Source organism: Cataglyphis hispanica, chromosome 4 (assembly GCF_021464435.1).
Source record: "Cataglyphis hispanica isolate Lineage 1 chromosome 4, ULB_Chis1_1.0, whole genome shotgun sequence".
Lineage (NCBI taxonomy): Eukaryota > Metazoa > Arthropoda > Insecta > Hymenoptera > Formicidae > Cataglyphis > Cataglyphis hispanica.
In genome coordinates this window covers 12,263,112-12,276,321 of record NC_065957.1, presented here as the reverse complement: position 1 = coordinate 12,276,321, position 13,210 = coordinate 12,263,112, and the positions used below count along the sequence as shown (strand labels likewise).

Below are 13,210 nucleotides of genomic sequence, written 5' to 3'. Positions count from 1 at the left end.
CAACATGGAAAGAAAAAGATAAACTCTGAACTAGTGCAACCAATTCAGATGTAAAGAACAGACTCTCTGATTAGTCAATTTGCTTGCGACTCATTGTAAACCGGCCCTTAGATTTTATATTCTAACCTGTATGTACTTGTACCCTATTGAGTATCGTAAAGTATATATCGCGAAAGGATTAGATTATGAAATTATGTGAAGATACGTTACGTTATCATTATCAATCAATATAAAAGAATTTTTTATTTTATAACAAACTGTACGCGAATCAAAACTGACGAAATTAATGAAACAAAGCTGATATGTAATTTATGCATATATTGTTATATAGAAGACATGGAATCAAACGACCAAAGTAGACTTTCAAACGGTGATACCCCAGTACACAGGGATGTCGATTGGGCTAGATATGGTTTGCGGGAGCCAGAAATGCAAAGAAACGAGAAGAGAAACAATGGAGACAGCAACAATACATTCGATCCAGAAATGTATCAGGCTGGAGCAAATGAATTGTTCGCACAAGAATATGTAAGAAAAACAGTTTTAGTTAATTACGCGTAATGTTGTTATTATTATAATTACAACAGTCTTTTGCATTAAATCTCTCTTAGAGTTCAGATCCTTGGTGGAAATCAAATTTCTTCATCTCTCAGCCTGTATTATTTGGTACTTGGGATGGGGTTTTCACATCTTGTCTTATTAATATATTTGGAGTAATCGTATTTTTGAGGTCCGGTTGGATAGTTGGTCAGGCGGGTGTTTTGAATGCTGTATTGATCATTTTTTGTACAGGTAATATAATTGCTTAAGAAACATAAATATATACAATTGATATATTTATTATTATTATTATTATTATTATTATTATTATGTATTATACTGATTCCAGTGTGTATTGCATTAGTGACAGTATTGTCAGCTGTAGGAATATGTGAACGGTGTAGAGTTGAAAGCGGCGGAGTTTACTTTTTATTATCACATGTATTGGGTTCTAGGTTTGGTGGTTCTATTGGATTGCTTTACTGTTTTGGACAGGTGAGGGCAAATAAACTCTTTTATTTTTTTTTTTTTTTTTTATTATTTCACAACATTTCAAGAATCTGTTTGTGGACTTTATTTCAGGCAGTGGGTTGTGCTCTAAACGTTTTAGGTTTTGGGGAATCAATGGCTGGCCTTGTAGATTTAGAATCGGCATGGGCACAACGTGGTTTTGCATGCACAGCAGTGATACTGTTATCTGTAATTAACGTCGCTGGTGTTAAGTGGGTTGTAAAATTGCAGTTTATTCTTCTCTTGATCCTACTCCTTGCTGGTGTCGATTTTATGGTTGGAAGTTTTACTCATACCACCATCGGTAAAATAATGTAGCGAGTTGAAAAAGTAGTATCATAAAGACATATTTTACAGTAGAATGTTTTTAGCACTTTTTTTATATGTATAAATATATTTTTTTTTATTGCAAAGTTATTTATATAACAAATATAGATTTAATTAAAGTTACAATATCATTTATGATTGCAGATTCTGGTTTTGAAGGCTGGTTATCAGGGAATTTAAAAAATAATACTTTCCCCAATTATCAAGATGGATATAATTGGTTTACTGTGTTTGGTGTATTCTTTCCAACAGTCACTGGTGTTTTGGCTGGAATTAACATGAGTGGAGATTTAAGGCATCCATCTAGCGATATTCCTAATGGTACTTTGGCAGCGTTAGGAACTGGGTAAGGAAAATTGTCACTGATATAAGTTATCTTTTGAAAATGTTTTATAATTTTTCATGTTAAAATAATTTTTTTTTACAGAACATTTTTGTATCTATGCTTTTCACTGACTCTTGCAGCAACTTGTGCCAGAAATGCTTTACTAACAAACTTTACAATAGCATCCACGGTATCGGCAATTTCGGTGCTGCTACTCGCTGGTCTCTACGTATCGTCGTTTAGCAGTTGTTTGGGTGCTATGTACGGTACACCTCGCGTTCTCCAGTCTATCGCCAGTCAAAATGTCATACCAGGAATGAGATGTTTGCAAAGAGGGGTGATTATTTCCTTTTTCAATTTGATTTTTTGTTTTTTTTTCTTTCAATAAATTATTTCTAAATTCTAGATGTAATTTAGTTGATTCTTACAAATTTAAATAGAGATATGAAAAATCAAACTACATAATATAATTTAATAAAATGAATTAGATAATAATATGTATAATTCAATTAATATAATATTGACTATAAAAAAGATAAAAATTGATTTTTTTTTTTTTTCCTCATAATCTATAGTCAAAAAATTGATTAACAGCAATAATACGCATTTCCAGAGAGGACCAAATAAAGTACCTATATACGCTATGCTGGTTGTTGCTATGGTTACATTGACTTTCATCATTACTGGACAAATTAACACACTGGCACCAATTGTGACGATGCCTTTCTTACTTACATATGCGTGCTTAGATTACGCGTATTTCGCTCTCGCGCAAACATTTGATCTTCGGCATACGCGTGAGCAAAGATTTCGTACACAGTCTCCAACATTTGATCGCAATTATGGTTCCGCAAGTAGAAACAATTCGATGACAGATACGGATAATGATTTAGACAGCTTATTTCCCGAGAGAATAAGGCATAAAAATCTTGTGGTAAGAAATCATGTGCATTTTTACGAAATTATTATTTAACATTGTGTGATATATACAACTTTATTAAATAACAATAATTTTTCCAGAGAAACAACAGCATTTCCGATAATAATATATATGTGGATTCATCGCCAAGTATCGAAGATAGTGTTAGCGTTAATAGTGCATCGGAACGAAAAGTTCATATACATAATAAATTAGAAAATTGGTACAGTCCTTTGTGCAATAGATGGTTTTCGTTATTGGGTGTAAGTATTTAAGCAAGAAAGTTGAAAGATTTATTGTGCCCGCTAAAAAGTATTATTTTTCCGTGCAAAAGGAGATAATACAAATTTGTTTTGAAATATTTTAATTACATTTTATGTATATATTTTCATTGCAGTGTCTTGTAAAACTGCTTATAATGTTTCTCGTACATTGGGGATACGCTATCGTTAACATCGTCGTGGTATTTCTTGTCTGGAGTTATGTCGGTCATGCCAACCCTGCTGTTAAACCTGGAGTCTCGGCAGAATTTCAATTTTTTAAATGGCTTCGGACTGCATTACTTAAACTTGTGGGGTAAACCTGATTATTGAATATTATACAGTATTATACAGTATATATAGAATCAATGAATTCCACAAAACCTATCACATTTTGATTTATAAACTGTTTTTTTTTTTTCTTTTTTTTTCTTTTTCCCTCTTCTTAAAGTTAAACCTATTAATTATTGTTTGATCTAAAATATTTCTAAAAAATTATGAGAGAGAAATAGAGAGAAAAGGTATTGTGTTTACATGAAATTTTTTGATTGCCATGATATCAAGATTCCTTCACATTGTATTTTTGTAGGAGAAAAGTTTATGATTACGAACAAATTGTAGTAACACCAATGCATCCAGGTGTTGAAACATGCTCGGCTCAATTAAACGAAGAGAACGAAGACTTTTTGGGAAGAAGAAGATATCATCAAACTGCTACTGTCACAGGTCAATATGTTAATGTCGATTAGATTGTCTGGGCGGAATTATGAATTACGCATTAGTATTCATATATTATTTCAGTATTTGTTGAGACATTCTCATTAATTCAAAATCAAGTTGCAAACATATATACCTAATACTTAACATAAAACACAAAATTTGATAAGGAGCAGCTTGCAGCAATCATACTTTACAAAGTAATTATAATTTTTAACTCATGTTACAATATTATTAATCGTGCAAGCAGCTAATATAATAATTAAATTTATTTATTTGTACATATACACATTTTCAAAATTTAAATTTTTATTTAACATGCACATACACACATTTAAAAATGCAATATAATTGCAACTTTCATATTTTAACACTTAATGATATGGTGGATTAAATTCAAAATTGATTATATGAAATGTACAAAGAATTAATGTTAATAATAGTGCTAGATTTTTATAATGCATTTACTTGACATGAGTGCCGTATACACAATTGAGATGATCTACTATTAAAGATAGTATTTTTTTTTTTATCCCTACAATGTCATTCAGCTTGATAGACAACCAAGAAAAAATATCAATTTGGCTGATGAACTCCTATCCCAGAAAAGAATACCTATGATTCAAGAGTATTCTTTTATAATATTGAGCTTTTTTATGGTTATATAAATAATCAAGCAATATTGATAGTACGGCAATCGTGTGAAAATATACTCTGTAAATATTTGATAATATATTTATACATTATTTAACACTTTTATAACATATTCTCGAACAAAAGCACAAATTTGTGTAACTGCAGAATATAAATGTATAAAAGAGAAAAGTCTAATGTAATAATGTAATATTGACAATGCTCCCTATTTATTTTTTGTGGTATTTATTAAACTTAAACTTGTCAAAGAAAATAACTATTTAGAAAAATGGAATTATTTTATGATATATAAATGAGGTTATATATAGGTATATATAAATGTGGTACAATTAAGAAATGTGCGTTAAAAAAAAATAGTTTAAATTAGTAAAATATTTTTTTCAGATATAATACGTCATTTTTCATAAATTAAATATTTCAAAAATTAAAAAAATGATAAAATTTTTCCTTTATTTTAAGTTTGTATAATTTTTGAAGATTTTCTTCTGTAAATTAATAAATGCCCTTATTTCTCTAATTCTGTATGCCTTAATTCTGTAATTCTATCAAAGAATTTTATGAATAAAAATGTGATATATATATTTTTTATTCTTAATATAATCCTAATATTTTATAAATTATTCATTTGGCATACAAACAAAATTGTATTAATTTATATTATACAATGTTTAGAGAAAGAAATATATTATTAATCTTCCAATTTTCAGAATCGATTTTCCTTTGAAAGTACAAAGTCATATATGAGAAAATTTTATTGTGTTTTTGAGACTTTTATTTATTATTTTTTTTTTTTTTTACATAGACAATATCATGTTTTGCAGTAATGTTTTGTCATAATTAATAACACAGACTACTCTGTATAGTATGAAATTTGATCATCAATATAAAGAATATATCTATGTTGCTTTGTATATATTAGGAGGTTCAATGATTATTGTATTCCTTGATGAAAAGGTAAGATAAGGTCAGATAATATACATATATTAACTCTAAGACACAAAATAAAAAGGATAATATTGCATCATAAAAATTATTCTATATAATCTATCCTACAGACGAGACTATTAAATCAGCAACATCTGGATCTTGACAAAGAACAGATAGCTGCATTGTAACTTGAGTTCCATTTAGTGCTAATCTTGCACGTGCTAATACTTCCTTTCCCCCTCGAAAGACACCGCTTAAGAGCAAATTGTGCGCAGCTGCTCCACTTTGTACGTTGTTACTGCGTTCCACAGCCTCCAAGCCTAGAAATCCTGTAAGACTTTGAATCGCTCCTTCTAAAGAAGTTACCGAAGCTCCCAAGGCGAATGTCTCCTCTAGCTTGACAAATCCTTTTGCAGCATATGTATCCCAAGCGGTATTAAAGTCGAAGCCTCTGTTACCAACGCCACGTACTTGATCGGCTAGAGTCACCTCCAAATCCTCCAACTAAAATATAAATATAAAGAATAATAATTTCGATAGTATAATAAAAATTATGTAATAAAAAAATATTCAAATATATTGTTTGTAAATAAATGTAAAAAAAAATATTAATGTCTCATCAAATATATTCAAATATATTTTACAACTAATATATTATAATATTATAAAACTTTTTTACCATGTATTCATCATGGTATCCTTGATCTGCATCTGGTATTCCCGTCGTTGGATCGCAATCCCTCGCCATAAATCGAAGAGTCGTAGGAATGGTAGCAACGCTCGCATGCACATCCTCTGGATATTTTAATACTGTATAAGTGGTTCCTGGCTCGTTATACGGTAATCGTGGACATGGTACCACACATACAACAGAGTAACTGGAAATAAAAATGATTCGTTATATATTTGCTACAAAATAATATGCAAAGTAACATATATATATACATATATATAGCCACATTGGTAATCACCCTTCAGAAGGTTCTACAGCTACCACCACATCTTCGAGGAGCTGATCAGAAAGAGTGTTGACACAATCAAACTGCAAGATGAGATATTCGGGAAACGTGTGCTTGATACATTTGACATTGTACTCTGTTTCGGATTCAGTTAGTTCGAACACTGACGAAGATTTAAGGAGCGCCGTATCTCGAATAATTATAGCTAAATGCGGGATTTGTGATAATTTCTCCATAAAGCTTTCCTCTCTGGTCAAACGAGGCTGCTTGATAGTGGTATGCACTTCCACTTGGGCTGGTTCCTCTATCGTCTGAGCTGGAGGTATCTGTAATATGCGATTCGATAATTGTTAATATTGTAAATATAGATTCTATTTTTTAAATTAATTGAAAATTTTTCAACAGAAGAAAAGAGAAAAGGTATGTATCAAATATGAACAATCTTGTAATATATCTCTTGTCTTCTTAACAATTGATATTATAAGAAAATCGAATAATACCTGAGAAATATCGAACAATTCTTCCATAGGTGTCTGCATATAATTTCGCAAAGCTCTTTCTAGGGTTGGCACGGACAACGCAGGTGGTTGTACTAACGGCAGCATAGTCGGATCGTTTTGCTGCTGTAAGATCGTACAGTAGTAAGCCGCACGATCGCGAACCTCATCGTCCGAATCCAGTTGACAGCGCGACAGCAGCACTAATACATTCGGAAGCAAAGGCGGACAAGCGGCGGCGAAACGCGCTAAAGCAGTAACGGCTGCGGCGCGCACGCTGGCACTTTCGAGGATAACGCGATTATAAATGAAACGGATATATCTCGACGGTTGTTTCGATGTTGGACCTTCCTGACCAAGTAAATGCAAAATACGAACGGCGAGGGAAATGTGTTCACAATCCTCGATAAATTCGCAGAGATGCGCGAGTCCCGCTTCCTTAGCTTCCGCATTCCCTTCCATTACAGCTATAATAGTATCGGCGATCGCCGCTTTATATTCGAGTCCCCCCTCGTCTCTTAACATGGCAGAGAGAAAGTTCATCAAAACTGCATGCTTACGAGGAAACTTTTGACACAGAGCTCTGAAAAAAATACAAAAGAAGAATTTAAAAAATAAAGGCATGCGTTGGAAAAACCTATATTTATTTAAGTATTTTGCAACATAAAGTCTACCTGATAGCTTGTACCACTACTACTTTAAATTCATCTGAAATTTCAGACACAAATGTAGCAATCTGCTTCATTAAACGGTCCACCGAACTTTCCGCACCAGTTTTTAAAAGAGTAGTGATCGCTAAAGTGGCAATCGATCTGTTTGAGTCTGTAATCAAATTTTCCAGATCTAAATTACACGCAGTGACTGCCGCTGGATGAGACATCGCGACCTTGTTCAAAGTTCTAACAGCAGCAAATCGAAGCGCCGGTTTCGGTGAGCCACAAAACAGTTGCAATACGCTAATTGCAGGTCCGATCTCTCTGGCACCGCTTCGACCAAGATTGACCAAAGCGTGCGCCGCTTCATATACCACCATTTCGGATTTATGACGTAGACACGATTCGATGAAACCTATCAATTCCTCACCTTCGTCTACTTCATCTAATAATTTATATGCCATTCTAATTAGCATGCACGCTGCATAAGGGCTCTTTGGGCTAGTTTTCATAAGTTTAGCGACCAGCTTGATCACTGCATGCTTATCCGTCTTACGCGCTTGGTACAGAACACCCAAAGCGTGATATTGAACCATTACATTATTAGAATTTAATGCCTCTTGTGCCTCGTTTGCCCACCTCCTCGCAACGTCGCCAGACACGCTCGTCAAATGCAGAGAGGAGACAAGAGCGGCGCTGGATACAGCTGGTGAACGATCAACTATGGCTTGCTTCATGTATCGCTCAATGGCTGCCAACATGCTGCCATCGGTAATGGTACAAAGTGCCCGAATGGCAGCAGCTCTGTATAAATCCTCCTTTCCTGTCATATCTTTTGTAAGACTGGAAGTAACTATAATTACATCCTCGGCTAGAGAACTTAATTCTTTGATACCCAGATAAACTAGTCGTCTCAATATGACATCGCGTGATTGAAATAATTTGGTCATAGCGAAGAAAGCCTCTGTGGCTTCCATTGTACCCAATTGTTCACCCTGATTGAGCAGATACAAGATCTTGGTAAGAATGTGGGCGCATTTTCTTGGATTTACCGGTGTATTATTAAATGTACGTGCTTCTTGAAGAACCGTAGTCTTTTCCAAGTTTTGAAAAGGATTCCCACCACCTAATTCAACAAGAAAGACAGATGGCAATATAATTTATCATCAAACATTAAATCTTGTGCAATAGTGCAAAAGTGAAAAATGTACATTTTCGAGAAAAAAAATTCTAGACAATTATATAAAATTTATTGCATATTTTAAAACATTTATTATTGACACTCGCAAATGTATGTTTACTAGTGGCTGTCAGAGAGAGAGAGAGAGAAAGAGAGAGAATAACCTCTAATAAATAAGATGTAATTTTTAACTTTCACAAGATCAATGTTTGCTCAAAAATAATAACAATACTGTTAATAATTACCATCTTCTTCCTCCTTCTTGTCGCGTTTAAACGCAATCATTTTATTACGAATAAAATTTCGAAAAATGGAAAGACACTACGACACGTCACACGTCACCTCGATTAACTTCGACTAATCTCGACGCATCTATGTTTCCTACACGGCCATTGGCCATTGCAATTTCTCTATTAACGAATTCGATTGGATGCGCACGAAAATATAGCTAGGCCCAACGCACAATGGCCTAGTTTACATCGTGAAATCGTTGGTACGCGTATTAAATTTGATACGTAATGACCTAGGTTGCGTTCCGTTTCATGCATAGAGCGCATAGATCGTTTGGAAATCTATAAAATATGTTACGTGAACTATAGATTTTCAGGCTACTGTGCGCTCAATGGCCTAGTTTAAACCGATAAACTTTAATACGTATTAAGTATTACACTGACCAATCATAGCCATTCCTCTAAAGAATAAAATAATTACGATTGGTCGGTATTATATAGTATTTAGTACGTATTAAAGTTTATCGGTATAAATTAGGCCATTAATGCTTTAGTACGGGTGCGTTTACATCGACCGCGTTTGATCGAATGGACTAAAGAAAAATAGAAAAATAACACGAATATAATGCCGATTGCCTCCTAGTTACGTTTAACATAATATCGATTATTGTAGAAGTTATGTTCCATCATATATGTAATACTACTATATTGCTAGTCATCGGCCAATCAGCGGCAAACTACTTTGTTCGGATTGGTCAATCCGCCATCATCAATGGTAAGTCCAATCGCAATCTGTAGTATAATGCGGCCTTAAGGACGTATTACATTAGTGGTTGCGGACTCGATCGCGGTTGCATAATATAGAGTTCACATGAAACTTTTTACTTTTCACGTTTCCGCTCTAGAGAAAAAGTTACATGATTCCAAGGTATGAATTCACCCTAATACCGGCCTTTGTCATTTACAATTCGCAGTCGGAAGTTGAAAGACGGGGTCGAAACTCGAAACTCTCGTAAATTATCATATTCCGTGATTGTTAGCAGTAACCGCAGAAAATCCAATATGGTGTTTCTCGTTCAGCGGTTTACATCGGACGTCCGTATTTTGAGGTAAAATCATTGCCCGGCGACCGCGTAGATAACAGTAATTATGAAAATTCGATTGAAAGGATCGCGTTGCACGTGAAAATTCTCATGCCACTGTGTCTCGCGCACGATTGACCGTGAAGCCGTGAAGAGATCGGTGCCTCGAAGACAGTGGCCAAGAACTCCTGTCTTCCTTAGTGTGCGGAAAATTTTGAGAAATAAGAAGAAAATTCAAAAATGGAAACTGACAAGGTGAAGGGTAACGCGGAAATAAGTGATTTGGAAACGGCGGCGGTCAAAATCAAAGAAAAGAAACGAAGCTCGATTGCAGACGTCGCGACCCTAGATATAAAGTCACGTCTTAGTTTGGACAAGACCGAAGAGGTTTGCAACGAGCCTCACGTTAACGGGATAACTCAAGTGAACGGTGTCTGCGATTTTCCTCAAAGAACTGCCGATGTCACCGATCTTTCTCCACAATCCGAAACAATGGAAGCTAGTCATTTAAACCAACATGGTATTATGTGGTGTTGCTTTCTTACTTACTGTGCACAAAAAATGTAGAGAGAAATGCAATAGATAAACTTAATTTATACGTATGATAAAGTAAAGTAAAAAGACTTTATGGAAATAATATACATGCAAGTGTTTTATCGTTTATGCATATTACTATACCTATTAATGTAAAAGATCTATAAGATAAAATAATCTCTATAGTATTTGGGATATATATTTTTTTATTGATGCTATGCTAAATACTTATTTGACACAGACTATTTCATCTTAAAGAGTCATTTTTTATTAATCTTTATAAATTATAAATTATATATGTCAAATTTAAGATATATATTATTTGTAAAAAAATATATATAATTGTAATAACTGTGTACCTCTTGTACTTTTACATAAAATACTGAGAATTAACTAAAACTTGTACTTTTTATCATGTTACAGAACAACCAGAAACATTACCCACGGAAAGTACGAACAAGAATGACAACGATATTCAATATGTTAGCTATATGAGCGAACTACAAATGCCTGATATTATGAAATTAATACAGAAGGACCTAAGTGAACCGTATTCTATTTACACATATAGATATTTTATTCATAACTGGCCGAAATTGTGCTTCCTGGTATGTGCGCTTAAGAAGATTTTTAATCTATTGTCATATTTGAGCGATACTTGGTATATTTAATATTATTCAAGCGTTACAATGTTAATAAGAACATTGCTAGTTTTATTCATATAATTTGTATCAGAATTGTTAAAATGTCTTAATATAGCTTTGGATAATGTGAAAGAATAAAAAAGAATTTAGTCACAGCTTTGGTTTGATTCTTTTGACTTTCAGGTGTAGAACTTATAGAAAACTCTTGCTTTTTGTTCATCAAGGCGATGCATGGTGACGAGTGCGTCGGTGCCATTGTCTGCAAACTGGACATCCATAGGAAGGTGATAAAGCGCGGCTATATTGCGATGCTAGCTGTTGATGTGAAGTTTCGAAAACGGAAGATCGGATCGAATCTCGTAAGGCGAGCCATTCAGGCGATGGTGAAGGACGATGCGGACGAGGTAGTTCTGGAGACGGAAATCACTAACAGGCCAGCGCTACGTCTATATGAGAATCTTGGATTTGTGCGTGATAAACGATTATTTCGATATTACTTAAATGGTGTAGATGCATTGCGATTAAAATTATGGCTCAGGTGAAATTCATCCACATGCTTATGTCAATAGGTATTTAAATAATTACAACGTTGAAGAGATATAACATCTATACTCTATTATATCAAGCAAATGTGTGACATTAATGTCAAAGAGATTATATGTTTCTATGCGTACAAATATATTTTCAGTTACGATACTGTGCTGTTTATTATTTCAATGTTTTGAGGAATTCAATTTTTGGTTTCTTTAGTTATTCATTATATTTAAAACATTGTGTATATAGAAAGCTTCATGTTGCGGCATAAGATAATTTTTATTATATTATTTTGGAAATAATTTTTAACGATGAATTTATTTTTCATATTGAGATAAATCTACTATAACAATCTAACAGCCTACTGACTATGTCCATACAGGACAGGATATATATATATATATATATATATATAAAGAAAGACAGAGAGAGAGAGAGAGTATATAATTTGTTAATAGTGCCTAATTGTTGTCTAACTGTTAGTTTTTTGTTATAAATTTGTTGAAATTTCTTTGATATTAATGTCAGTGTGTGATTGAGATAAATTTTAATTGCAGCTTGAACATGTAAATGTAAAGAGTGATAGCAAGAGATAAAATCGAGAGTGAAAAATGTACTGAAAACAATTAATGTATTTTGCAACAACTCACATTGATCAAATGTACATTTTGAAGCATTTATAATTGATTTGAAAGAAATTTATATTGTTACAATTATAATTTACTAGCATGAACATTTTATACAAGATTATATATATATATATATATATATATATATATATATATATATATATAATACATAGACTATTTTTTACATTATTAGGTAAATATAACTACAGAAGAAATGGTTTAAATTGAAAAAAAAAATTGCAAATATTGATAGTATTAATTTTTTTAATCTAATGTAATTGATGATAGGCTTCTATTTTTACAAACAACATTACATAAATTTTACAGTGTGCATAATAATGTTACTTAGAAGAAAATTAACTGAAAAATATATATGAAATAATAGATATATGTAATTAACAAGATCACGAGAGAACATTTATATACATAAGTGCATATCTTTTTTTATTATCTTTTTCTATATTGGAAATCTAATTCATTTCAATGTCAACAATAAAAATTAAATTGTTTTAATAACGTTGCATAAAAACTGTTATGTCACACACAAACAACTGCCAATTACATTGTGTCAAGTGTACGATTTCGTCAGTGTGAGTAGTTTGATAGAAATAAAAATAAGAAAAAAAAAGACAAACTCCGTGAATGAACAACAGAAACGAAACTTTAGATAAAATATTTCCGTTTGAAATTGTAAAGTAATATATGCACGGAAATATATATAAATTAAATGAATGAAAAAAAAGAAATTATCGTTTCACGAAATTGAAATTTTATGTGAAAAATAACGCTTCATGCGATTTACGCGGATGAAAGTGATACGCATTACTGTCAATCCATTATATCTATCTTTGTATAAAATAAATGCGAAGCACAGATCATAATGTAACTATTAAAAATGTAAAAAATGTTAATAAAAATACATAAATGTTTTTACACATGTCCCGTTCATGTATCACATTTATTTACTTGTAAATAAATTATTCATATATTTCCAAACAATTTTTATATTCTAATCGTATATACTTTTGTAGTATATATATATATAGATTTTGTAGTATATATTTTGTAGATATGTATTATTATAGTTTG

General features: G+C 32.5%; 3 protein-coding genes across 4 annotated transcripts; 2 read left to right on the top strand and 1 right to left on the bottom strand.

Annotated features, from left to right (window-relative positions):
* The first annotated feature begins 138 nt into the window (after window positions 1–138).
* Window positions 139–4,833, top strand: LOC126849050 (solute carrier family 12 member 8). Of its 2 annotated transcripts, XM_050590510.1 has the most exons (10): window positions 139–528; window positions 612–792; window positions 890–1,035; window positions 1,123–1,354; window positions 1,522–1,723; window positions 1,805–2,039; window positions 2,316–2,636; window positions 2,723–2,884; window positions 3,019–3,197; window positions 3,471–4,833. In XM_050590510.1, the coding sequence occupies exons 1-10, from the start codon at window positions 337–339 to the stop codon at window positions 3,628–3,630; spliced, it is 2,010 nt and encodes a 669-aa protein (XP_050446467.1). In that variant the 5' UTR covers window positions 139–336; the 3' UTR covers window positions 3,631–4,833. The 2 variants fall into 2 exon arrangements, with proteins under 2 accessions (XP_050446467.1, XP_050446468.1); XM_050590511.1 differs by lacking the exons at window positions 890–1,035; window positions 1,123–1,354.
* A 168-nt stretch (window positions 4,834–5,001) lies between these two features.
* Window positions 5,002–8,851, bottom strand: LOC126849048 (coatomer subunit gamma). The gene is made up of 6 exons (XM_050590509.1): window positions 8,714–8,851; window positions 7,310–8,414; window positions 6,639–7,218; window positions 6,151–6,464; window positions 5,859–6,057; window positions 5,002–5,683 (listed from the first exon to the last, which is right to left on the bottom strand). Exons 1-6 carry the CDS (start codon window positions 8,751–8,753, stop codon window positions 5,297–5,299), a joined length of 2,625 nt encoding a protein of 874 aa, XP_050446466.1. The 5' UTR covers window positions 8,754–8,851; the 3' UTR covers window positions 5,002–5,296.
* Window positions 8,852–9,686: 835 nt separating this feature from the next.
* On the top strand, window positions 9,687–13,060 carry LOC126849332 (N-alpha-acetyltransferase 30-like). Its single transcript, XM_050591060.1, has 3 exons — window positions 9,687–10,300; window positions 10,738–10,922; window positions 11,183–13,060. The coding sequence occupies exons 1-3, from the start codon at window positions 10,021–10,023 to the stop codon at window positions 11,498–11,500; spliced, it is 783 nt and encodes a 260-aa protein (XP_050447017.1). The 5' UTR covers window positions 9,687–10,020; the 3' UTR covers window positions 11,501–13,060.
* Window positions 13,061–13,210: the final 150 nt, after the last annotated feature.